Below are 25782 nucleotides of genomic sequence, written 5' to 3'. Positions count from 1 at the left end.
CAGAGAGGCCAAACCATCAGAGCTGCTCTGACCACTGTCTCATTGTTGCGGCCAGATCGAAATCCAGCTTGCAGTGGTCAGAGAATGCCTCGTCTTTTGATAAAGGTGTCCAGGTGATCAAAAACTGCTATTTACAACTGCACGCACAGCTGTGGCTCTGTCATCGGAAACATAGGATCCTCCGCCTCTAATCGAGGGGGCTGAGAGTTGGGCGGTAATGGGACATCCACCAATTTGTGGCAGATGCTGTGTTACATCCAGCTATAATTGAGTCCCAAAGTCCTGCTACAAAAGAGAAATCCTAATTTATTCATGGGAGGGATGCCAAGAAATCAGCTGTTAGTATGTATGTCTTGAGCCTTTTATTCAGCAAGGGTAGAGTTTCTCTGCGCCATGCTGGATATTCAAGTGCGGTTGAGAGACTCCTAGAAGTGTACAAGGAGACATTGATTGTGTTTTCAACCTGAAGCTGCCCAGCTGCTGTGCCATGGCCTTGGGCTGCCATTCAAAGCAAGCATGCTCAGTGCTGCATTTCCAGATGGCACCTAGCAGGATGCCACATTACCTCTGAGCCAGAGATGCAACCTCGACATGCAGACCCTGAAGGGGCTCCAGGCGGGAGGTATCTCTTACTCTCGCTTCACCAGAACCTGAAACTTACTGAGGATCAGATTTGATAGCAAGTGATAGCAACAGCACGGGATATATTGAGTATTTTGTTTATTTTGGATTTAAATACCATGCATAAAACCATGCATTCGATTAAGCCGGTGGAATTGGTAGCTTCAAACAAAGGGCCATATGTAGGTAATCTCAATTTACCTATTAATAATAATAATCCTCATTTGTAAAGCGCACAATCACCCGTAAGTGTATCTAGGCGCTGGGGGACGTCGGGAAGATTAAGCAAGCTATTGCCCAGAGTCACATGGTGCTGGGCTAACCTGCCGCCGGTGCCAGGGATCGAACCGTGATCCCCAGATTCCGGACACAGTCGCCCTAGCCGTTTTAAGAATAGGTAAATGGGATGTAGATAATTATTAGGTACATTTTACTGAATCGGTAGTATTCGGTAATTAGGAATCTGTATTTACCGATTCGGTAATTCCCATTCATTCCTATGGGCCTGGAGTCCCATAGGAATGAATGGGAAGCCATTCAGTATTACCGATTTGGTAAATACCGAATCGGTAATAGGGGGAACATTTTCAAGGGTGGCAGGGTGTCACATTGACACCCTGTTGCACCCCTGAACAGTGCATGGGTGCACATGTGGCATTGTATGTCTGCCACATCGCACTGTTGTAAAAGCAAAATAATTGCTTTTTCAAAGGTTTTCGATATTTACCACCAACTTGTAGTTGGTGGTAAATAACGAATCCTTAACTCAGGAATGCACAAACTTGAGTGCTCCCTACATTATGGATTCGGTAATTTACCGAATCGGTATGTTAAGAATTCGGTAATTTACCGATTCCTTAAATTACCGATTCAGTAAAATACCGAATCCAGGAATCATGCCACCTACATCTCAAAAGCCAAAGATTTTGGGCCAGATGTATGTTGCCCAATACCGGTCGGTAACGGCCGAAATAACAGAATTTTGGCCGTTACAGACCGGTATTGGGCAACATACATCTGGCCCAAAATCTTTAAAATAGCATCATTTAGACAACAGTCAAGTGTATGTAACAACCACATAAATGTGGCAGAGGAGATGCAATCAAATACATCATGAGAGTTATATCAAGGCTTCAAAATACCCAATATGCCCGGATCCTCCTAAGACTTTGAGATCTTAAACAGGCACATGCATCAAGGTAGGATTGTGCGAGTCTTTAATTGTAATAATTAAGGAATCGCCTCCAGGCCCTTAGGAATGAATGCAAAATTTGCGAGTACCAATAGGTCCTCGCAAATTGCGCATGCAATTTCAGGGTACAAGGGTCTCAAAAGGCCACCTATTGCACCCCTGAAATTGATCTGTGCACATATGTTGCACACACACATGCCCCACACACATGCCCCGAGAGCATGTGTGTGCGCAACATGAAATTTTGAAAAATGCACAAAAGTGCATTTTTCAAAGTTTTTGCAAATTACCATAAAGTTCAACTTCATGGTAATTTGCGCCCCCTATTAGCGAAATTTGAAATTCCTTAAATGCAATCGCAATTTAGGTAATCGTAATGTAGAGATTACTTGAATTGAGATTTTTGCATTTGGGATGATGCATCCCAAATGCAAAAATACCAGTCGCTAAGGGGGCAGATTCTGAATCTGCCCATTTGCAGCCTTTTTTTTCTTTTGATGCATGTGCCTGTTAATGCGTTATCCACTTTGAGATCACCTTTAAACAAAGTGTGATACCATCATCATGGCTGCAGACCCACTAACATTGTAGATACGACGAAGCAAAAGGTTAGTGACAGAAGGCCAGAAGCTCAAAGGGGAAAGTTGAAAAATAAGTTACAAAATAAAGAGATAAAAGCAAAGAAAGACTTGGAGTTTGAAAGGAAGAGTATTTGCAGAAATGTATACTTCTTCCTGCTCAGAGGGCTGTCACTGCTTCTGACGGCACTTGATCAAAATCTTATTCTCTTTTCAGGTAATCTGTGATAGAAAGAGATTAATGCAAAAACAACAGTTGATGCACAGAATGCAGAACAATGTCATACATTCACCCCAGTACAGAGATCTAGACCTAAATCCATCGTTTTTTTGCTCACCATGTCATTCCAGTTTGAACCTAGCCATATGCAAATCAGTCTTGGCCCTGTGCCCCATGGGAACAGTCCAGCTCGAACTGCCAAGCCAGGTCCTCCCTGGGCTGGAAACAAGCATCCCATGACCGTTTTCGGGCTTTCAGCCCTCATCAGCCAGGATACCTTGATTCCAGTGGCATGGAGAGCACCGGACTCACGTCTGAGCATACCCGTCCCACTCGGGGTGACAAATGCAAAAACAACAGTTGATGGACAGAATGCAGAACAATGTCATACATTCACCCCAGTACAGAGATCTAGGCCTAAATCCATTGTTTTTTTGCTCACCATTCCATTCCAGTTTGAACCTAGCCATATGCAAATCAGTCTTGACCCTGCGCCCCAAAGAGATTAAAGCAGATAAGGTTCCATCTTTAGTAAAGGACCTATCAGTAAATAGTTTCTGAATTAGAACGATAGCTCTGCCTGCATGAATATTCAAAGTGTATTTATTAAAATTGATATGTAAAATGTTCTTCCCTTGACATGATGTTCTCTTGACCCTTAACAGCCAGAGGTTAGCTTCGAAGTTAAGAGCTTTATGTGTGGGATATGATAATAACTGAGAGAGAGCTGGAACAGACAGCACAGAGTATAGGGTGAGGCTGTGAAGGGGATTTAGGAAAGGAAAGCGAGGAAGCTGGACTGGTACCCAGTAGGACACAGGTTGTTCTCATGGAGGTCTTGGTGTGTACGTAACTCCCAAACCCTAACCAGTTCAGTTAAGGTGTTCTTGGAATTAGTAAGCACCCCGCTAAACGTAGTTATTTTTAGGTTTTTACACCACAAAATAATCGCAATGAAAAGGGGAGGTGGAAATACAGAAACAGTAGGGCAGAGTGGATTCAGTAGTGAAGTATATATGTAAAGTCCACCTCTTAGCAACGCCTCAAGGGGAAGTCGTTCACAGCTGGAAATTCTTGGTGTGGATGAAGGGTGGTATCCAGCACTGATCACGCCTGGACCATGTGCAGATGCAAACTCAACCAGTCTTTGGTCTCTAAGAGGGATGTGCTATCTGACTCAAGGATAGACCTTCAGTCTCAAATACCCACAATTCACTACTTGGGTTCCCCGGGGACATATTCACTTTTCTATGAAGCTGCTACTGCTGACTTCAAAATCTAGGGCTAGTAGAAGGAGCACGTAAAGGTCTTTGTGTAAAGGTCACTGGGATGTTAGTGAGTTGTGTTCCTCACAAATGTTTACTTGCGAGAAGCTCAAGATTCCTCTAGTTTTCCTAGAAACTAATTTGAATCCAGAAAACGTCTATGGATGTATGATGTTACAATGCATACATTTACATTGCGGTACGTTACATCGCGGTTTTTACAACGTAAGTCGTTACAACGACTTCCATTGGAGGGCACTGGACTTAGGAGTAGTATAATTTACTATTCCAACTCCAGTCTATGTACAGCAGGGAAGGTGTTGGATAGTAAATTTGACTGTTCCTTGTCCTAGAGCGCCATCCAGCGCAAGTCGTTGTAACGACTTGTGTTGTGAAAACCACAATGTAATAGCATCGCGATGTAATCCCCGCGTTGTAAACAATGTTGCCCAACGTCTATTCGCATTCAAATAGTGACAAGAGCCATCACTCTTAGCATCTTTAGGTTTATTTGGAAGGACTGAGGGACCATAAAGATCTAGAACCAGAGATCTGTATTGGCTAACAGCTTAGTCGACAAGGATGAGGACTGAAACTGACCATTTATCGCCTCCAGTAGAGAGCTAACGGGTACAAATAAATAAACACGGGTGTAGATGCGACCTTGCTTAACTTCTTTCCTTATCTTACAAACATGGCTTTGTTGCCCTGCTTGGGTAACCAAAGCAGACGCCATAGTGTCCAACTCATGGTGGATAATGGCAGGTTACAGGAAAGGGTCGATGGCCATGCCCAAAAGAATTTTTCAGAATGTGTTCCTGTTCACGTCAACGAAAGTGGGCAGATGAATCCCAGGTGCAGAGCGCCATTCTTAAAGACCACGCTTTTTGCTAAGAACGCATATCCTAACCTGTAGAAGAGCACAATGTTTATCATGATTAGGTTATTTGGACATATACTTTTCAGCTTTCTGAGTACTTAAATTAGTGCACATGGTCATATTTATATTTTAGTTCCTGTATAGTGCTTAAATGGTTGGCGTACGTCTTGTGTCTTCTTGTAGAGTTGTTTGTGCTTGTCCTTCTTCGTCACCGTAGTTTTTTTTTGTCTCTGTCTTAGAGAGGTCCAGTATGAAGCCCAGCTTCCTCAACTCCAATTCAGATTCAGATCTTATGCGGTACCGAACTATCAGTCAGATTCCGCAATTCACCCTCAACTTCGTGGAGTTCAACCTGGAGAAGCACCGCTCGGCGTCCACCACTGAGATCGAGATTGTGGCGCCCAGCAATGCGTTCGAGCGCACGCAGAATGTAACAGAAAAAGTCACCCAGGTAGGACACAACTCAATCAATTATTTACCCCAAAAAATTAATTACAATAAAATAATTATATAAAATACTACAAAAACTTACTTGTGTTAAAAAGGAATACAATCACAATGAGTTTAGGAGAATAGAATGAGTGTTATCCTCATGTTTGATTAAAAGGAGTTCTGAAGCAAATAGGTGTGGAGCATTGGCTTCGTAGTGCTTGGGTTCGCCACGCAGTAGAATATTAGGAAGATCATGGACTGGGTGCATCAGGAGAACTATCTCAGCTCTTGTTGATATGGCTGTAGATCCTGCAGGTAAGAATTGAGGTGCATTAGAAGAGTTGTGTGGCATGTCGTTTTGTAGGTCAGGATTGCAGTGCATTGGTAGGGTTGTGTGAGCCCACGCTGTTATTGCAAGAAGCTCTTCAAGTCAGGATTGAGGTGCACTGGCAGAGTTATGTGAGCCCCCACTTCTGTAGCAAGTTGTTTTGTAGGTCAGGATTGCGGTGCATTGACAGGGTTGTGTGAGTCCCCCGCTGTTAGTGCAAGAAGCTCTTCAAGTCAGGATCGAGGTGCACTGGCAGAGTTGTGTGAGGTCCTACTGTCATGGTAATACATTCTTCAGGTCAGCTGCATTGACAGTCATGTGGACTGCTTTCATCCACAGCAGAAGATTCTGCAGGCTGGGAGCACGGTGCATTGTGCGGCGTGGGAATCCATTACTGTAGCAGGAAATGCAACAGTTTCACATTGAGGTGCCATTACTGGGGCAGAATCCTGCGTATCTACAGGTCAGGAGTGAGGTGCATTGTCAGGGTTGTGTGAGGGAGCTCCCGCTACTGTGGCAAGGAATCCATCAGGTCTAAATTGAGATGCATTGGCAGATCTGTGCTCTCACTACTATGCAAAGGCATTCGACAGAGAACGATTGAGGTACATTGGCAGAGTTTTCTGGGCTCCATTGATCTGGCAGCAGATTCTGCGGATCAGGACTGTAACGCATTAGCAGAGATTTGAGAGCCTCCCATACCGCGGCAGGAAATGCTGAAGCTCAGAACTTAGGGTCCACTGGCACTGCTGAGTGGATCCAAATGCAAGGGCAGAAAATTCTGAGGGTCAGTCAGGATTAAGGTGCTAATGGGATCCCACTGCGTCATTAATGGGGAATGGAAATGAGGCCTGATGGGATGCTCCTAACAGGGGCAATTGTGAATACCCCACCACCGCTGCCCCCTCACTCCTCCCCCACTCTCCCTGCCCATTTTTGTGTTGCTTCTACTGTTTGGTGGCATGCATTTGCCAATCAGCATCACCAAAACCTGAACATGTTTGATGGTCAGCATCCACAAAACCTGGAAAGTTTAATTTCCAAGTGCGCTTTTGGTGTCACCAGATTGGAACGAGATGTTATATCTGCACCATGGGCATCAATTCAACACTATGGTAGCGGTAGGGGAAACAACATCACACATCCTTTGACCTCAATTACCTAACAGGAAGTGACATCATGTGGCCTTAGATGCTGTATCTAAAGGAAGTGATGCCAAATGCCCATGAATTTGAAGACATTATAATAATTGATGTCACTGAACTGTACTAATAGGTCAGCTCACAAAATTTCAAAAAGTAGAGGGTCATAATCTGACCTACCGCACTAATATTCATGATGTAGGTCATTAATTTGAAATTACTATGATTGGATGCCATCACAAGGATAGTGGCCTGTTGGGTCAGCAGAGACTGCATTTTTCTAAAGAAAGCGTATTTTTTTTAATGGAGCCAATTATTTTAAAAGAAAATAGAACTGATTTTTTTTTTCAAATGTTGACATTTGTTAGAGAGTTCGCAGTGGTCCCCAGGACCCCTGCTTACTCCTTGACAAAACGGGTTGTTTACATTCATAAAGGGGAAAGGATCCTAGTGGGACTGCTTCCCTATCACAAATATGTTACCATTCCAACCCGGGAATCAGAACCTTTGTATTAAGGAATTGCAATTTGGAAGAACTGACCTATATAGGTCCCTTCTACACCCATTTTGTAATTTGGTAACCTTTCACTGAATCGCAAAATGGGTTTAGAACATAACAAATGCCCATTTTGCGATCTCGAACCCTCTGATTTTGAGAATGGCAGTTTTCGCAATTAAAAAATAGCTCTGTACTTAAGGCTCCACATTTCCTACAGCGCTCATAAGTTGGTGTTGGGGAACACACTTCCCTGGTGTGGGTGGTAGGACTGCTGAGACATTCATTCTTCAGATAAAGAAATAGCACTCCTAGATTGACCCAGAAAGCATTTGCACTGCCTAGGTTGCTAAGTGCTTCATCAGGGCCGAGTTCACAATGTTGACAGTGTACCAAGTGAAAAGGCCATACTGCAGGCGAAGTTTGTGCATGATTTTTAAGCTAATCCTTTGCACGGAGATTTGAAGTGGGCAAAACAGAGGGTTTCTCATGGATTGAGGCAATTCAAATGCTCGCCACCTAAAATGGAAGTCCACCTTAAGACCCTCTTTCTGGTTTATGTAAAGGCTGTACTGCATGGAGCGAAACTTTCAAGCAGATTTGCTTACTGTGGACTCGATAATGTATCCACATGTAACGCAAGCACTGATAAATCTAAAGAATCCCTTAGGGACATTTCCTTTCCTGCTTTAGTACTCTTGTAGAATGTTTCCCTCCAGCATCCTGGTTATCCCCCAGTCCCAATTTGTGACTACCCTGCCACCCAGTGGCAGTCTAAGAAACTACTCCTCAAAGCTGTTAATACTGGGTTTGCCTGTAAATCTTCTTACTCACATAGGTTGGTACTGTTGCCACTGCCAGCTTACTGTTTTTTTTTCTCATCAGCGTGGATCGAATTTGCGTATTTGCTTTGAATGATTCTATATCACCGGTACCGTGAGTTTTCCTTATGTTTTTTTCTATTTTTACTTTCTTTCATTTGCTTCTTGCTTCTGCCAGTCTTTGCTGCAATTATCTGAATCAAAGTGTAGATGGACTAGTCAACACCTGCCCAGGTTGTGCGACCACTCGGATAGACGTGGTCAATGTATTTAAGGGTGTGACTTAAAAACACATAAGCTACAAATCTGTGATTAGCATAGTGTGCCGTCCGACAGGTATTTTGCTGCTTCCGTCATTGCATCCAGATATATATTACAACAAATAACATTACACCTACAACAGGCCAGGACTATTGGCTTTGTGAATGGTTGTTAGCTGCATAAGCAACTAACATGGCTTCGTTGTGTATAATATGAAAATCCTTCAGTTCTGACATGATGAGACTGAGAAAGTACTATAATGGGTCTCTTTGAAGTACTGCAGCAGAGTTAAGATTATTTTCCACCCTAAGGGTGAGGGCAACAATAGAGAGCCCGATACTAGGGACCTGTCTCAGCACCTGCTTTTAAGAACTGCTGGTGCTGAGCACCTACAGGACCCGGCTCACTTAAACTCTTGGTGATAGGGTCTCTGAAGACCCAACTTGTGCACCTGCAGAATAAGGGCAGGGTCCGACGTGGTGGTGGTAGTGAAGGGTCACCCTTAGCCAGCCAGCATGTGGTGGGGTGCTCTTACATCCGGTGATGGTAAACACACTGAGGGAAATTAAATTAATTCGTACTTGTATAGCAAACTTATACCCTGAGGTGTCTTGGCGCTGTACGCATACCGCTGTAGAACCCTTACTGACTTTTCCCTGTGAAATGTCTACTCCTGGGCACCCCCAAGGTGAAGCCAGGCATCCCAGTACTGTTGGGGCTGTTGTGGAGATTAAGCAAGCTATTGCCCAGAGTTGCAGAGTGGGACCCATGATTAGAATAGGCACCGAGGCGAGAATTATCAGGTCCAAGGAAATTGAGCCCAAGACCCGCCGAGGCGGGAATTGAACCCTGGTCCCGGGCCAGACTTCTGCATCAAGGTCTGCCGCTCTAACCATTGAGTCACACTTCTCCACTGTATAGAGTCACAGAAGTGTCTTTCCTCAGAGCCAAAGATCTACTGAGACAAGCCTCACCTGCTTCAGGGACTCTGTCGAGTGACGTCAGACTCTCTTTCTGCACCTGATTGTTCCAGACACCCCCGCCCTGTGAGAAGGAGCCTGTCTCCCCGCAGTGTCTCGTACCCGCCTCCTCTGCGGTGCATTTTCTGAGTCAGATCTCTTCCCTCTCTAGGGACTCCAGGGGAGCGTGCCAGAGGATGTAGTTCACCTTTTCCTGTGTGTGCCCTTCGGGCATGGCCCAACCTGCCAGGTCTGTGCGACTCCAGACTCCCAGGCCCTCGACGCCTCACTCCCGATGTAGCTGAGACAGAGAGGCGGCCACTTCAAGGAGTGAGAGGCCTCTAGTTTCCTCTCATGCGCTGTTACCAACTCACAACTGGCATTGAGGCTCCTTGTTAAGAACCAGTGGAGGGTGGTGTACAGTATCCGCGGAGCACAGCCAGTGGACTCGATGTGCGCACCGGTTCTGCCAGGCAGTGGCATCCATCTTCGAGAAGTTTCTATAAACTGAGATGAACATGACTGGCTAACCATGGTGTCTTTTCCCTCTCCCACACTAGATCCTGTAGAATAACAGTGGTTCCTTGCAGAGCAGGAGACTACCTGTACCCTACCAGTCCACCTTCATCTGTCCCCCTTACTTCCGGAGTCTCCTGTCGCTCCTCTCCACGGAGAATGCTTTGGATCACCCCAAACACGCAGAGCCGGATCATCCTGATCATCAGCCTGATCCCTAGATTCAGATTCCATCCGAGCCTGGAAGTTGACTTGCCAGGTTTGTCTATATCCCGGTTTGTTTTAGATTGCTTCTTGGATGCTGTAATGTTGGGCCTCAGGCCCACATTGCGGAATGAACAGACACGGACACCCAGTACAGGTTGATCAGTAACTCGCCACGAGCTCGTGCACCCGGGCCCTTTTATTAGCGGGGTCACATCACTCGTGGCACCCGTGATAGATGGGTGTGTGAGTGTAGTGTGTCCAGCCCTCGAGGGAGTGGCTGGCGTTACAACTTCCTGCAGAACACTAGAATGTGTTCCTCAGGACATTACAGATTCCTCATGCAGCACCCTGAAGCCCGAGACTCGCTCTTTATCGCGGAGAGTGACTCTGCTTTCTTCTGCAGATAGTTCTAGTACTGGTTTTAGTCCGCCATTGACAGTCGCTGCACCCAGCAGCCGAGCACCACATCCCATAACTATCCATGGCTGAGGTCCAGTATCTCCAGTGTGTCCTCCCAGCCTAGTGGTCAGCTCAGCCTGACCAACTCCCAACATTAGAACACCAAGACTGGAGGACCCAAGGGCAGACCTCTGCAGCAAAGATGTTGATACTGGCAGCCTGAGGGATTGACAAAAAGGCTTTCTGAGATTCAACAAAGGTGCTTGAGATCTCACCCATCGAGAATAGGGGCATTTATGGTCTGGCAGCCGCCTCAACTCCCTCACCAAAGCCTATGAGCCCGAGACCTTCATGAATTTCCAATTCTCCTGTCAATGTATGAAGATCTTCAGTGAGCAACATTGCCTTTGTCACTGTCAGTCCTCCAGCTCAGTATTTGATTATGGTACACTCTTTGGAGAGCAAAGTCATGTCCTCGTCGGTAGGCACAGATGCTAAATGCCCCCACAGTTCCCGGAAGAAACCCTTCTAAGCAGGTGGTATCTGGCTGTAAGCATGGTGAGCATCTGTTTACACTTTTGCGTGCATGTGAGAGGTCAACCTCCCTGCTACCTTAGAATATCCTAAGACGGCTTCTGCATTATGGAAATTGCGGGGCCCAAAAGCACCATCTGGCACTCTGCCTTGGGCCTTGCCAACTCCTGTGTCGGACTTTCACATCGCAAGCAAGCAGACATGCACACATACACATGCACTCCCCAGCACACACTTAGACTTCATGCACAAAAACGTACCTGAGATAGGCCCACGATCCCCCCGTCCCACTGCAGCAGCCAGAGGCAGACCGACTAGCACTAGTGTAACGAAAAATGAGGGGTCCTCCCTGCACGGTACTTAGAGAGGCACACACCAGGCTCAATCAGGAGCTCTTCGGCCAGAGTGCAGTGCCGAGGGGGCCCCTTTGAGCTAGAGGCCCCCCGGCACCGTGGGGGCTGCAGGGGCCTGTGTTACACCCCTGCCGACTAGCTTCTACTCAATCAGAAACAGGAATAGGGTTGAAGGTACCGAGGTAGAACTTTTTTTATCTATTTGAGCTTATGATGGGGCAAGAGGGCATGTATTTGACAAGCCCTGAAGCTCCATTATCTGACATGCTGCACCAAGTGGCTCTAGTGCAGCATGTCAGATATGTTTTGTGGATGAGTCCGGGCTGTAACAGCTCCCGCCTGATACAAGCACAAAACAGGTAGTGGAGCCCACTTCCGCTTGTAAGGTAATATTACAGCTTTTACATGCAAACAATGATCTGTGAGAATGTTTGTTTTCATATAAAAGTTGTACTAATACTATGCCGAGCAATAGTAGCAGAGTGCCAACGCCATGGCGCCCCCTCAAAGCAGCCGCTAATGACATATCCATAAGAATTATACATATACGATCATCCCACGATGAAAAGCGGCTGATAAAAGGATGCTGCTGCCCAGACACCTCATAGATACCACTGCATGCTTCGTGCACTATCGCTCCATGCAGGTTCCAAGCATGGTTACATTTTTCAGACTTAAATGAAAAGGGCTAGTACAAATTTACTGACTTGCCATTTAATCGGAAGTATCCGTTTCAGCCCTCATAGGATAAACTATTCCACCAGAACAAACTGATCGGTCTTCCTTCCAATCATTCAGGACTTCCAGTCTTTTAAGGCAAGGCTCACTTTTCACCCAAGCCTCCAACCAGTGTCTCTTCTTCGTCACTGACTTCACAGGGCCCAGTTATTTCCCAGCATCTTCACTGCCTTGGACTTTCCCCGCTCCAGTTTGTGGGGCTTGGGGGTTATCTCTTTACTGTCACAACTAGAACCAGTTCATAATTAACCCCCGTGCACTACTGCTGGTCTGCAATGGCTGTGTGCTCAGGAGCTCCCATACTCACCAGCATCAGACCCACTTCTCCGTTAGTTGGTGCCACAGGAACCCCATAAACAGATGGTGATGATTCTCTTCTTAGTGGCCGAGCAGCCTGTTTCATTCCCTGAAATGGGAGCAGAGTTAGAACTCTTACTATTTTCTAGTTAATAAGAAAGTGGAGAATTATTTCCCTTGATGGGTCTATACATTCTAAACCACCCCCTTAAGATTCAAGATGCTAACTCTAGCCCAGGTCTAGGCTATGGATCAACAGAACCATGTCTAAAACACAGGCCAACATGACGGCTGCTCTTCTGGTCTCATGTTGGTTGCCCAAGGTAAGGATGACTTTACCTAGTAGCCAAGGTGCCATCCCCAACCTTAGTAATAGATGTGAAATGTGCCAAGTGTGTCCTTAAGAGGGTGCCAGTTAGGAGGAAAAACCTCAAAGTGTAAAAATGTTCTTGGAAATGTTTTAGTTCCTGATTGAACATGAATATGAATACAGAAGTTATTATCAAGGCAACAAACTCCCCCTGACATCAGGGAACAGGAAAGAGCCAAGCAAGAATATCCATACGTAGACCCAGTAGACATTTCCAACTGCAAGAAGTAAAAACCGGAAACAAAATCATTGCAGAGGGTTGAAGAATTAGATAAAAATAAGGGAACAAATGGTTTGAAATGCAGCTATCACTTGGAAATGCCTCCTTACTTATGATTTAAACAGGAGTTTACCCCACATGAAAGACTCGATGACATCTTGGATTAGGAACCTCAAATGGAATTCTTTGAACAGACCACCATCTTTGTTAGGCTTGTCCACGCCCCTTTTCTGAAACTCCGTGTGTCAGTTTGACTCCTGATGAAGAAGCCCTCCTCTGACCCCCTTTGGCCAACAGTGCACTGCACGATTGCAGCATTGCCCTTTTCAACAGGCATCTGGTGTTGCTCATGGAACCGTCATCAGGTCAGGGAGACAAGCATGGAAACAGCAGCTGGTGGCAAGGATGCCTAATCACGCCCTGAGCAGGGCATCGAGAAAAATGCAGCCAAGGTGCATGAGGCATGCATCACCTTGTCCTGAATGCTTGCAATCTCTGATAAGCTATCTGAGCAAATGCAACGAGGGCACATTTTCATGTCCCGATGTCTTGTACAATGTGGCTGCCGTGTTGTGTTTCTGGTTGTGGATTGTGTTTTTTATATACTCCTGCCACATGGCCAACCATTTTACCTGGTCTGTCCCATCACACTGCCCACTCCGAGGAGTCTCTTGACAGCAGGTTGTGTCTGGACTGTAATGTCATCCCCTCACCTTCTAGTACTGTCTTAAAACAGAAATATAATGTTTGTTCTTCCACTGTCAATGTGCCCTCGCCTTGTCTTTCCATTCTCCACTCGTCTGTTTTTCCACTTTTATTCTTTGCCCTGTGATTTTCTCCATTCTGTTTTCATTCTTTCCACAGCCCCTTCACTGGGGTAGCTAGGCCTGCATTTGCCACCTGCGGCGGGCGAATGGAAGAGAGGGCGGGGGGTGTGGGGGAGGCCGCAGCCCCCATAACTCATGCCGTTTGGGGCAGACTGCCGCCCTCCCCTCTTGCTACGCCACTGAGCCCGCCCACCATCTCATTTCACTGTCCTTCCTCCTCTGTTGCCTCACTCTCTCTTCATTCTTCCCTGGCTCATGTCCACATTCTCTCTCTCTTGCCTTTCCTCCTCTAGTCCACACCATCTATTTTCCTTCTTGTTCCTCCAATGCTCTTCTCTGTCACACCGTCTGACGCGGTTTGGAAGGTGGGGTGACACACCTTTGCTGGAGAGAAGAAACCCCCTTGTTTGGCCCTGAACGATGCAGACAGCAGCTTCGTTGGTGTTCTTGCTCTGTCCCTTCCCTTGTTTTCCTCCTTCCTGTCTGACAGGTGAACCCTTGCTTCAGAGACCCCAGGCGGGGCCTCGGCAGAGAGCCCGAGGCCTTGGAGCTACAAGGGTGAGCTTTGAGGAGTTTAAACTACAATTTCTGGTGCACAAATCTATTGAAGCAATGGGTCTATTGCAGGGCACGAGTCGGGGTACCACGCGGGTGGACGGCATCCCCCCACTTATTTTCGAGGGTTTTTCAGGGTGGACGCAGTCCACCCTGCTCAATCAAAACCGCGTCCACCATTGCAAAGTAAACAATGCGGGACAAATGCCGCTCTGCGTTCGGATCTCAGTCGCACGTAAAATAACGCTTCATTAACTGTCTAAGTTTTAAGCAGCCCCCCCCCCCCCCCCCAATGCAGTGATGAAGTTCAGAAGAGGGTAGGCGACGCTGGCTCCTGGTGAATGTTTCAACACCTCACGGCTCTTTACCACCCACCGTGCTGCTTGAATAGCTCGAAGCAGTGCATCTGGGAACGCCTTAAAACAATTAACTTCTATTCAAGGCCTGCTGTAAGAAGAGAGGGTATTGTGAATGGGCAAAAGATTCAATGCTGTCTAAGTCTGTCGAAGTGGGAACAGGCAGGGTCGGATTGGGATCACAATTCGGCCCGGGCACTGACGAAAAAAGTGGCCCACATTCAAGAGGCGTGGCCCAAATTTAAGGGGCGTGGCCCACATTCAAGGGGCGTGGCCCACATTCAAGGGGCGTGCCCTTTCATGAAACACCATTTGCACAGACAAGGAATGAAAGTGGGAGGATACTGTTCTTGCACACGACACAGGGCCAAGGTGACAATGGCCTACATGCTGAGCAACTAAAAAAAATAGCAAGGCCCCTTTTTGTCACAAAATTATTCCAGCCCTCCAGCACAGGAGCACCTGAAAAGCAGCAAAGCCCCTGCTATTACTAACCTACTCAGCCCTCCCCAGACCTTCAGCTCAGGAGCACATGAACAGAGGTAAGGCCCCTGCAATTAGTAAATTAATCAACCCTCCAGGCCTTGGGAAAATGTCCTGGCAGGGGAGCACAAAACACAGCTTTCTGGGTCATCCAAGGTAGCCAGGTAGCCAGGGGGGAGGCTGAGCTGAAGCTGGTGCATGGGAAGTGCCTTCCCAGTGTGTTCTGGCAGTTTGAGTATTTAACATTTACTGTAGTATTACCCTTGTACCTGTGTATGGTACCCTTTTGTAACTTGCACAAGTCACTTTTCTCTTGTAACACACTGTTTGCTACCTCTCACTTTTGTTTGCTTTAGATACTTGCACAAGTGCCACCATTGCCTACGTAACGTTTGTTCTTGTGCTGGAGTGTCCGCCATTAATTGCAGTATTATACCTTTACTTGTATTTTGTTCGCTTTTGTAACCTGCACACATATCTCTTTTTCCTCCTGTAATGCACCGTTTGCTCCTCTTGTATTTTGGTTGCTCACTATTGTCACTTTTGATTCATGTAACTTAAAGTTTGCTTTTGTAATTTGTCCACTTATAATTTTTCTCCTCATGTATTATTGCTGTTCCTAGTCTGAAGCGCTCTGACACCTTCGGGTAAAGTCCGCGCTATATAAAATCTCATAAAGAAATAAATAAAACAAAAAAATTCCAAACATCACCAGGCCCCCACAGCAAGACCCATTCTTCCTCGCCCACTATGCCCTGAATGTGAAGGGCTGTGGGCGAGGTGCTAAGACCAACACCGTTTCTGGGCTGCATGGGCGCCAGGGGGCCGAGGTGCAAATGGCTCAAAGGCCTGAGAAACACCTGGCCCCCAGGGAGGCCGATTCTTACAAACTATCTCCCCTCCCCAGCCCAGCCTCAGCTTGATTGCTTGGCAGGGCAGGGGTGAAGGAGAGGCCACAGCTGACAATCGCTGTCTGGCCGCAGAGCGAGGCTGCTTTCATTTTAAGTCTCTGTCTCCGTGCACTCTGTGGGCCGGTTTTTTTTCTCCCCTTTCCTAGTCCACTCTCTGTGGACTGGGACAGGGGAGAAAAAAAACGGCCCACAGAGGGCACTGAGGCACCGGCCCTTCGGCCCGTTCCCGAATGCCCGCCTTGCCAATCCGACCCTGGGAACAGGGGAAGCCGGTTCCAGGCTGGATGTCAGTTCACTATCCTGTTCACTATCCTGTGATTCCAGGCAAATAAGTGAGACTGGCCTTGTGGCTTCAGGACTCTAGGATTACTTGTGCTCAACGCGCATGGGTTGAGCCAGTGTAGGGGACATGTAAGAAGGAAAACTGGTTATCACTGAGCGCGTGCATGTCTGCAGGGGACTGGCATCATGTTAGGGCAGAGGTCTTCAAACTGTGGGGCGCGCCCCCCCTGGGGGGGGCGTGGATGTGTTGCCAGGGGGGCGCGAATAGGTCTGTAATTACATGTGAATGAAGAAAGCCTGGAAGCGCAAAAGGCGCCGTTCTAGGCTGTCTTCATTTAAATGCTGCAGTTAAACGCCACAAAAAAAGTGAAAGGATGGTACTAAGTGGCATTGGGGAGGCCAGCAAGTGTGAAGTTGCGGCCAAAGACCTGGCTAAAAAGAAGAAAAAAATAGCATTCCATTGTTTGCTGTTCACCTTGGAATAATTGCATATACAAACACGCACACCACTCGAGGGCAAATCATCAATTAACTGTCAATTAGGCATAGAGGGCGTGATGTAGTTCTGTGTTCAGCAGGCAACAGCGTAAATCTGTCAGGGAATGGCATGGAAAGTCTGCAGAGAAACTAAAATCAATCCCGTTCAAAAGGTGGATGTGTTTTGCAACTGGGAAAGGTGAGGTGGGTGATAGAAACAGAGAGTTTTCGTCCAAACTACCAGTGGTGAGTGAAAGGTATCAAAGAGAAAAGTATTTGCCTGTATTAGACAAAGAACATTTCTTTTTCCAGAAGAGCTGACCATGACACAATTTAAGATCATTGTTTGATGCCAATTACCTTTATCCACAACACAGGCTTTTTTCTTTATGGTGAATAACAAGACCTTACCGTCCATGTTTGTCACAATGTCAGAAGTGTATTGGGATCATAAGGCTGAAGATGGATTCTTATACATGACCCATGTATCACAGGAGATGTTTGGCTGCAATCTGACCAGTGACAAGCAGAAAAAGACAGACTGCCACTCACTAATACAGACTGCTTAACATTAAAACAGGGAATATGCTTTTTTATAGCCATTGTACACCTTTGATGATTGTGAACACTTGCTACCAAACTAAAATGAATGAATGCCTTTTAAGCTGTTACTGAAGAGGACTTTGAATCTAGTTTTCAAGAACTACTTGTTGGGAGGCACAACAAACAGGGATTTTTCTTTTGTGTGAAAAATAAACCTTGCACGAGTAGAACCTCACAGGACATACTGCTGCATTTTTGTATTTTGGAGCTAGTGACGATAAAGTGCTCTCATTGTTTCCGATTTTTTTTTTTCAAGTGTGGAGATTGCAGCAGGAGAGTGGTAAATGGATGGCATTTGTCACCTAGCATGCTCATTGGGGCATTGACAGACATGATGGTCACTTGTCCTACACACAATTACCACACCACAGTGACCATTCTAAAAGGACTTTGAGGTTACGCAGTTTGAGACATCGGGTTTGACATAGACACTACATCTTCCTATCTGCAAGACTATATTACATTTTGTAAATGCTATATCTAATTTATTTTTTATTTTTGAAGATGTAATTATATTTGTAATAAAGATGCACACCTCAGTTGAAAAATAAATGCAAGTTAAACTAACGAAAAGGAAATATACTCTTTTACCTTATGAAACCTCAGTTAGCTAATGTGATCACAGCAGTTGCCTTTGTGTGTGACGACTGAGTCACAGAATTAAATCCTGATTGGTGCAGTGATGAAAAGTGACTTGCTTATAGTGCTACAAGGTCTCAGTCTGTGACAGAAAGCACTGTGAATGTCATTTTTTTTAAACTGTATCACTCTGTATAAAACAGACTGGAGCAACATACTGTTTGTGATAAAAACATCTGCTTTAAAAATAACCATTTTAGTGATAAGAATCCAGACTACATCTAATGTAAATATTTTTATATATGCTCATTAAAAGGGCGCACTCCTTTTGATGGACGCATGCATTTCCTCTCAGAAAGAATAAATATTTGTACCATTAAACGGAGTGACTCTAATAATTAAAGTCTACACTGGCTCCATCCATTTCACACATTTGCATTTCTTTCAGGTAGCGGGCACCTTGGTGAGCAGGCATGTTACTTCTTCAGTTCTCAATCTGTTTTGCAGCACATGAACCCTCCCCCTCCACACACACTCTGTGAGTGGGCACTAGATCTCAGTTATGGCAGTCTTGCTATGAAAAAGAACATGGGATGCATTTTCCTTGCTAGCATTAGGGTCCAGGGCATTATTGTTCCGAGGGGGTTCTAATTGTGCTATTCGTGTGGTTATTTTTTGCAGAAAACCTGCTTTGGGCATCTGTCCTATACATGGAAAAGAGTAGAGAGCCTGCTTTGCAGAGCTGTAGGCATCTTTGATGCTGCAGGTGCATACGAGGCCTAGGGCAGTGTTTCCATTTTTGTCAGTTTCTTGAATTTGTGTATTATTCACATGTTGGGGTCTCTCTGTGCTTGCATTACAATGATTGTCGTTTTTACATACTGTATTTCTGTATATTTAAATAAAATGATATCTTTTGGTACAACAAGAATAATAAAAATAACTTTTTAAATAACTGACCTGTGGGACAATGATACAGTTTTTTCATTTAGGATCTATGACCTATTGTTTGATTAATGGTTAGGGAGAGATTTTTGTGTTTGTCTCCAGTGTTTCTTTGAGCCTTGGAGAAATGACCCAAGGGAGGGGGGAAATTAAACAGAGGCAACACCATGATTTGGGCATCAGAGAGACGAGAGGGTGAGGAGGGATGGGATGGAGAGGCTTGGTGTGGAATGGGATCCCAGGTTGTTAAAGTGCAAAGGCAACAGCAAGGCAGCAGCTAATATTAGTGAAGCAAGTGCAGTGACACTTTTGTCAAGGGGCCCACTGCATCATAATTATTAATGTTTTAAAATAGAATTTGGCCATGGGGGCTCATTTCCCTTCGCTAGTATAGGGGAGGATGATGCCATTGGCGTTAAACAACTGGGGAAGCATGCAGTAGCTCATTTTCTTTCAGAGACTGGACCTGTTTTGCGATTGAAGTGACGGTCAGACTTGGTGGAGAAGGAATGAAAGAAGAGAAAATCGCTTGTTTCTCAGGGCTACATCCATCATTAGTGCGGCAGGTGGGGTGCATTAGGCCCACAGGACTCCAATTATGTTTGTGGTCAATTCTGTTCTTGTTTGATGCTGCACATTTAGTGTGGATTACAAGCTCCAGAAAAGCACCCCTGAAATGGTCTCATGATCCCTGCCCCCTGTAATCATCCCTTCCACTCCCCAAATCCTTGCCAATTAGGTTTGGAGGGGGGCCCAACTTCAAAACATTTTGTTTAAGGGGGGCTCAGACCAAAATAGTTTGAAGACCTCTGTGTTAGGGGCTGACACCGACCCACGCCATGCTGCCACTGTGACGCCTGCTCTTCAATGTTTTGCTGAATTCCCAGACAATGCTATAGTGAGTCTGCTGTCATTCCTGTCTTCACCTGAGTGCAGCCTCTCGCTTGTACCCGCTCAGCACTCTGTCACCCACGGTGGCACTGAAGGAGATTCAACTTTCTGATAGGACAGAGCATCAACACAGCTGCGCTCACTGTTCAGCAGGTCCAGCTCACACAATAAAAAATAACTGGTAAAGCCCGTCAGTCAGGCTTTTTACTAAAGAAAGTGTTTGGTAATAATTGGGGAACGTTATGTTGCCACAATCTGTCCATATAAGTAATCAGATAACGAAACAATCTCGTGTCTGCAGTTGTATGCAAGCAGGGAGCAGGCTCCCTTTGTTGAAAAGACTGCATTATCAGACTTAAGCTGTACCCTGCAAGAAGAGTGTTTATGAAAATGAGTCAGACGATGGCATTTGTGTTGTAAATGGTGAACTTTAAAGGCATACACATCAAAACATTGCACAGTAGGCACTTTTGACAAAGGGTCAGTATTTTTGTTGCACATTTAAGAAAGCCTATATGTATGCTTTTGTCCTTACTTTGTGATTTAAAAAAAAAGCTGTAATTCCAACATGTTTCATGACACAGCGTAAGACACATGACTGCTCAGGAGCAATTAGTGAACGGCTCAGTAGCTTTCTGAAAGGGGAAGGGATCCAAACAGCCTTCATGCTCCTAACAAAAAATCCGCGAACAAGCAAATAAAATGCTGTAATGTGACGAAAGTAAATATAACAAAGAACACAAAATGCCATAGCCTTGATGAACAGCCCATCCAAGTAACTACAAATCAGGACAAAATGCATGTCAGCCAGTAGAAGACCCAAAGCCAACTGACTCACTGTATTTATTGTACTTTTTCGAAACAGTGATGACAGGTAAACTTGTCAGTAGCCAGATCTAATAAGAGGTTTTGTGTATGTCCTGCCTTCCAGTACTGTGGGGGGGAATCTGAGTTGTTTTCGCTCTTTTTGGAATTATTCAAAGTCTTTAAGCAGTATTTGCTTGAATGGAACAAACATTTCTTTAGCAGTGAATATCAAAATGTATAAGTAAATTCCACCCCGACCGAGAAGATGGTCTTCATACATTTAACAACTTGAATCATACCTAATTTCAAAGTCACTTCTCCCCTAGGCGCTTCTCATTTGTGTATGTGTATTCCTATGATACATACATTTTTAGTTCACTATGGCATTTACTCTGTTTTGAGGTTTCGTCTGCACAAGCGCAGGCTTAAAGATTAATTTTTTATAGCTTTGCCTACCTATAGAATTCTTTTATCGTTTATTAGGGGTTTCTTTGCTGAAAATAAGCATTTCTCTGTGAATCCGATTTAGCATCGTTATTTGTGTCCAGTTACCCGAGGTGTGAAGGGGCATACAATCTGGTTCTAGTAGGAAAATACCTCTTTCTTGTCCTAATCTTGGTAAGGCTTTAGACAAAATGCTAAGCTTCAGAATACTAGTCAATAGCGTTTGTTTTACAGAACGTTGTGTCTATCAGATACATGGGATTGGATTTATCAAATGGGTTGCTAGGTAAAAATAACATACATCGCTGATCATTAGTGAACATCACAGCAATCACATCCCTATTTGAAGGATAAACAGGCATATAAATAAATCACATACATGTTATATGAACACTCCCCTTGAGTAAAAAAGAAGAACCACACATCACCACAAAAACCTCGATTTTGTACACTCAGACCGACTGCAAAAAGTGAAAATTCTAACTCAAGTTAAATGTATGATTCCTGTTCCATTCAAATAACTTTTTTGATGTGGTTGAACTGATGTATGGTTCTTTGTTTTCACAAATCGGTCATGTACTGATATTTGGCCATGTGTGGTTAGTCGAAATTTGTTAGTATACCCATTCAGCACCCTTCAATTTCAGTAGTCACTGGGGACAATCTTAGCTCTTCCAATATGGCAAGTGACACAGACATTCAAATCCCGTGTGACATGGTACATCAACCTTGTTCGCATACCACAAATGCACAAAGGCCTCTATGATGAAAATGGCCTCCTCATCACAGGAATTATTGTCCGCACGTACTTTGCCACAAGGAATGTTGTGGCCTAGCACTTAACAAATTACGCTGCAAAGGGCCCACAAGGTATGACACCCAGATCTGAGACTGACACTTCCTGTCGTGATGTCACTTCATGCCGTGATGTCACTTCCTGTTGTGATGTCACTTCCTGTCGTGATGACACTTCCTGTGACCAAGCCTACTTTGGAGAGTCCCCCCACTTCTTTTTTTAGGACTTGTGCCCTGGTCTATTGGGTCCATGGAGAGTGAGCAAACATTAGACTCTGCTGCTCCCTCAAAAAGAGTGAGTCTGGCCTCCGAGGGGTGGACTCATCGCAGGTGAGTGAGGCTCGCCTAAGAGACTGTGCACCAGAATCTGACACTAACATTCAGTGAGTCAGAGGGTGCACGAAGGTGTAAGACTTATACCAAATGAATAATGCTATGCGAGACGTTCAAACAGTGAATAAGAGTGTGTGCCCAAGAAGGCAAGACGCGCACTTAGTGAGTAAAACGATGCGTTCATTTCACGAGGCTGTACTTGTTCTCTCCTGCCGTTTCTCTGTCTCTTCCCCGCCAACCCGCTTGTTTTCCTCGGGTGTTTGCTTTTATGGTCCTTGTTTATTCACATCTTACATTTCTCCCCAACCCACAAGGCGCCTAAACAAACAGCTCCACCTGGTAGCCTGTTTCTTCGGGGCGTAGGACGATGCAGCACCTAAACCGGATGCGAGGTGCAGGCGCGCGCGCACAGGTGTTCTCGCCTCATTCATATCAATGAATCGGGGCAACAGTAGTCGGGTCTGAACGGGGTGAGTTATGGAGCGAATACATCAATGACTTTATGTTCCCGCGTTGACCACTAGGTGACAGTATGAGTCCAAAATAAAAATGTAGTGATTTATTCCAGTTTGTCTAAAAGGAAAAAGGGAGAGTGCAAATATGACCTGATCTTCTGCTGGTAGCAGCGGATGCATGATGTCTATTTTGAAATCCTTCTGTCTGTTTTGTTACGACGAGTGCTGGCCCACTTTTGGCACAAGAAGCTCCGAAGTCACTTCTCAGCACTAACAGCAATCATGGCAGAAAATTAATAGAGAGCCAGCATCGCAGTGTTTATTTTTGAGGACCATTACATTAAACATCAAGGCCATGCCTACAAGCAAACCGAACTACCGGGAGGAAACACACTATTTCTCTTACTTCAGTAATAAGAAAGAAAACAAATAATAAGAAAATATTACACGTCCTGCTCCTTCTCTGTACCCATCATGTACAACAAAGTGTCATTCATCTGCCAATTGGTTTACAATTCTATCATTTTAGGAAAACAAAATCCTATCATTGATCTGCACCGAAAGTGAAATCACAGGATTTCCCATCATCCACCTGCACAGAAAGTGATATCACTTCCTGCCTTCTTCCTACTTCAGTTAACTCTTTAGGGCATTCCCATCATCCGTTCGTCCACAGCAAAGGGCGAACAAAGACAAGGGTTTTGCCTGTTTGGACATGTTAGGACGTGTTGGAGCGGGCCAGCGCCGCTCCAGCACGAAACCAGTTATAAAAACTTCTGTAAGGGCCTAAAAACTTGACTATTTAATCAGTAGATGTTATCTCTTTCCTTTGCGCTGTGTCCGATGGCGCCGTGAAATCTCCGGGTAGCTGTGCGCCTTATAAATTTAATTTATTATAATAATAAAGGGCTTGGTCCTGAACCCCTGTTTCACTGAAACCTGCAAGGTAATATAATCATGTGCCTCACTCAGCACCCTATACTGCCAATACCCACAATCACACCAGATGTGGACAACCCAGGACCTCAGATGGCATTTGTACAACACATATACCCAATCTCATGCATATCCCCTCAAACTACAGAATGTACGTTCCAGCTCATGCTCATTAAAGCTCGCTCCACCCATCAGATATCACAGACGTCATCATCTATCACAAGCATGAAACCCTCTTTATCACAAAAACATGGTTCACCCCAACATCTTCACACATATTTGAAAGTCATTCTTCCCAAAGGCTACAGCATCCATCCTGTGGGCCGCCCACATAAGAAAGGAGGAGCCCTCGCTGTCTCCAGTAAGTCTTCCTAGTCAAGCAAGCAAGTAACACTCAACTCCATGGAGATGCTTCCATGCCATTTCGCTCTCTCAGCAACTCAGACTTCCACCTTCTATCTAATCTGGAGACCTCCTGGTTAGAACAAGGATTTAAGTGATGAATTCTCAGATCTTCTCACCACCTGGTCCAGCCAGCATTCACACTTTACTCTCTTGTGTGACTTCAACCTCCCAGACAATGACATTTAAAAAAAACACCTTCTTCAATCTCATTGATGCACTCAACGTGGTACAGCATGTCACACAACCAACATATTTCAAAGGCCACATCCTCCATCTTGTCTTCACCAACAATACAATGCAAATCAACCATACCCTTGGACTGGACTGACTCTGCTCATTCTAATCTCCCTGAGTTGTGTACCACCGACAAACCAAGTTCAACAGTAAACAACCTTTACCACGAAGTTTTTACCATGTGGTACCTTTACCACGCGGCCGTTACAACGCAAGTCGTTACCACAATTTGCGCTGGAGGGCGCTGTGGGATAAAGAATTTTATAAATTTATATTCCAACACCTTCCCTACTGTTACGGGGACTGGTGTTGGAATATAAAATTATAAAAATCCTAAATCCGCGCCCTCCAACGCAAGTCGTGGTAATGACTTGCGTTGTAGCGGCCGCGTGGTAAAGGTATGCGTTGTTACAACCTGCGTTGTAACAACGTACATCCAAGCTCAACACAAAAGAAAATACCAAATCTTTAGATCTTTTAAAGACTTCTCCAAAGACAAACTAATGCTTGAACTCATCTCTTACTCCATCAGCTCCACGCTTAATGCCAACGCCCCTCGAAACAACTTCAACAATTTCTGGAAAGACTATGTGAACATTCACACCCCAAGTACAACATGCAAGTGTAAGCCAAAGCCATCCGCACTCTGGTATTCAAAAGACCTTGCTGACAATAAACAATACATTAGTAGACAGGAAAGGAAATGGGGAAAAACAGAGCTCCTGTGTTCCTCTTGATAATTAAGGCAATCCACTCAGCATGCAGACAGCTCATCACATCAGCCAAAGCAAAGTACTATGCCACCACTATCAATGAAGTCACCAAGAGAGGCAGAACACTGTTCAAGACAGTCAATCACTGCATCAACTCCCTGTCAGACTCACCTGTTCCTCACTCAACAGAAAAGTGCAGAACCATCACCCTCTTTTTCAGTGAAAAAATACATAAGACCTGACAGCACATCAGTGATACCAAGCTTTCATCTCTCACACCTACCTCTTCCCATAGAATCCTTCAGTGGTCAGTCTTCAAAACCCTCTCACTCTTAGATCTGGCCAATAAACTAAATTCCCTCGAAGTCACTTCTTATGAAGATGATGTCTTACTAATGTCACTGATCACATCTCTCTCTGGGGATGTCCTCTTATACCTTCTTACAATTGCCAATGTTTCCCTCACTCAAGTCATCTTCCCACAGCTCACAAGACTGGTCAGATATTTCCTCTCCTAAAGAAACCTACCCTAGACCCTGATAACCTTGCCAAACAACCAGCCTAGCAGTCACCTACCATTCATCGCAAGATCATTGAAAAAGCAATTTATGTACAGCTCCAAGATCACATCGATCCTAACCATCTCCTGCACAACTACCAGACTTCAGATCATGCTGCAGCACGGAGATCACCGCCATACATATCATAGAGGATGCACTCTTGATCACAGATAAAGATGACCAATGACTCCTCATATTGCTCCGCATATTGCCTCCGACACAGCTGGTCATCCCACAGGCATACACACCCTAGAGTTGCGACCAGGATTCACTGGCAATGTCCTACACGGATGTATGACGTTACAACGCATACTATTACAACTACCTACCGTTACAACGCGACCATTACAACGCATACCATT

General features: G+C 45.1%; 1 protein-coding gene and 1 pseudogene across 2 annotated transcripts in view; both read left to right on the top strand.

Moving 5' to 3' along the window:
• Nucleotides 1-25782, top strand: part of KCNH6 (potassium voltage-gated channel subfamily H member 6) — a 997202-nt gene that overhangs the window by 699543 nt on the left and 271877 nt on the right. For both annotated transcript variants that reach the window (XM_086923820.1, XM_086923821.1), the window contains exon 4: nucleotides 4996-5207. In XM_086923820.1, coding sequence (XP_086779946.1) covers nucleotides 4996-5207 — 212 coding nt within the window. The remainder of the gene's footprint in view (nucleotides 1-4995; nucleotides 5208-25782) is intronic.
• Nucleotides 16851-17349, top strand: LOC147716952 (microtubule-associated protein 1 light chain 3 gamma pseudogene; annotated as a pseudogene).

This window comes from Lissotriton vulgaris, chromosome 5, assembly GCF_964263255.1.
Source record: "Lissotriton vulgaris chromosome 5, aLisVul1.2, whole genome shotgun sequence".
NCBI classification, from domain to species: Eukaryota; Metazoa; Chordata; class Amphibia; order Caudata; family Salamandridae; genus Lissotriton; species Lissotriton vulgaris.
Note: the sequence above shows the minus strand (reverse complement) of the source record. Positions and strands in the feature narration are given on the sequence as shown.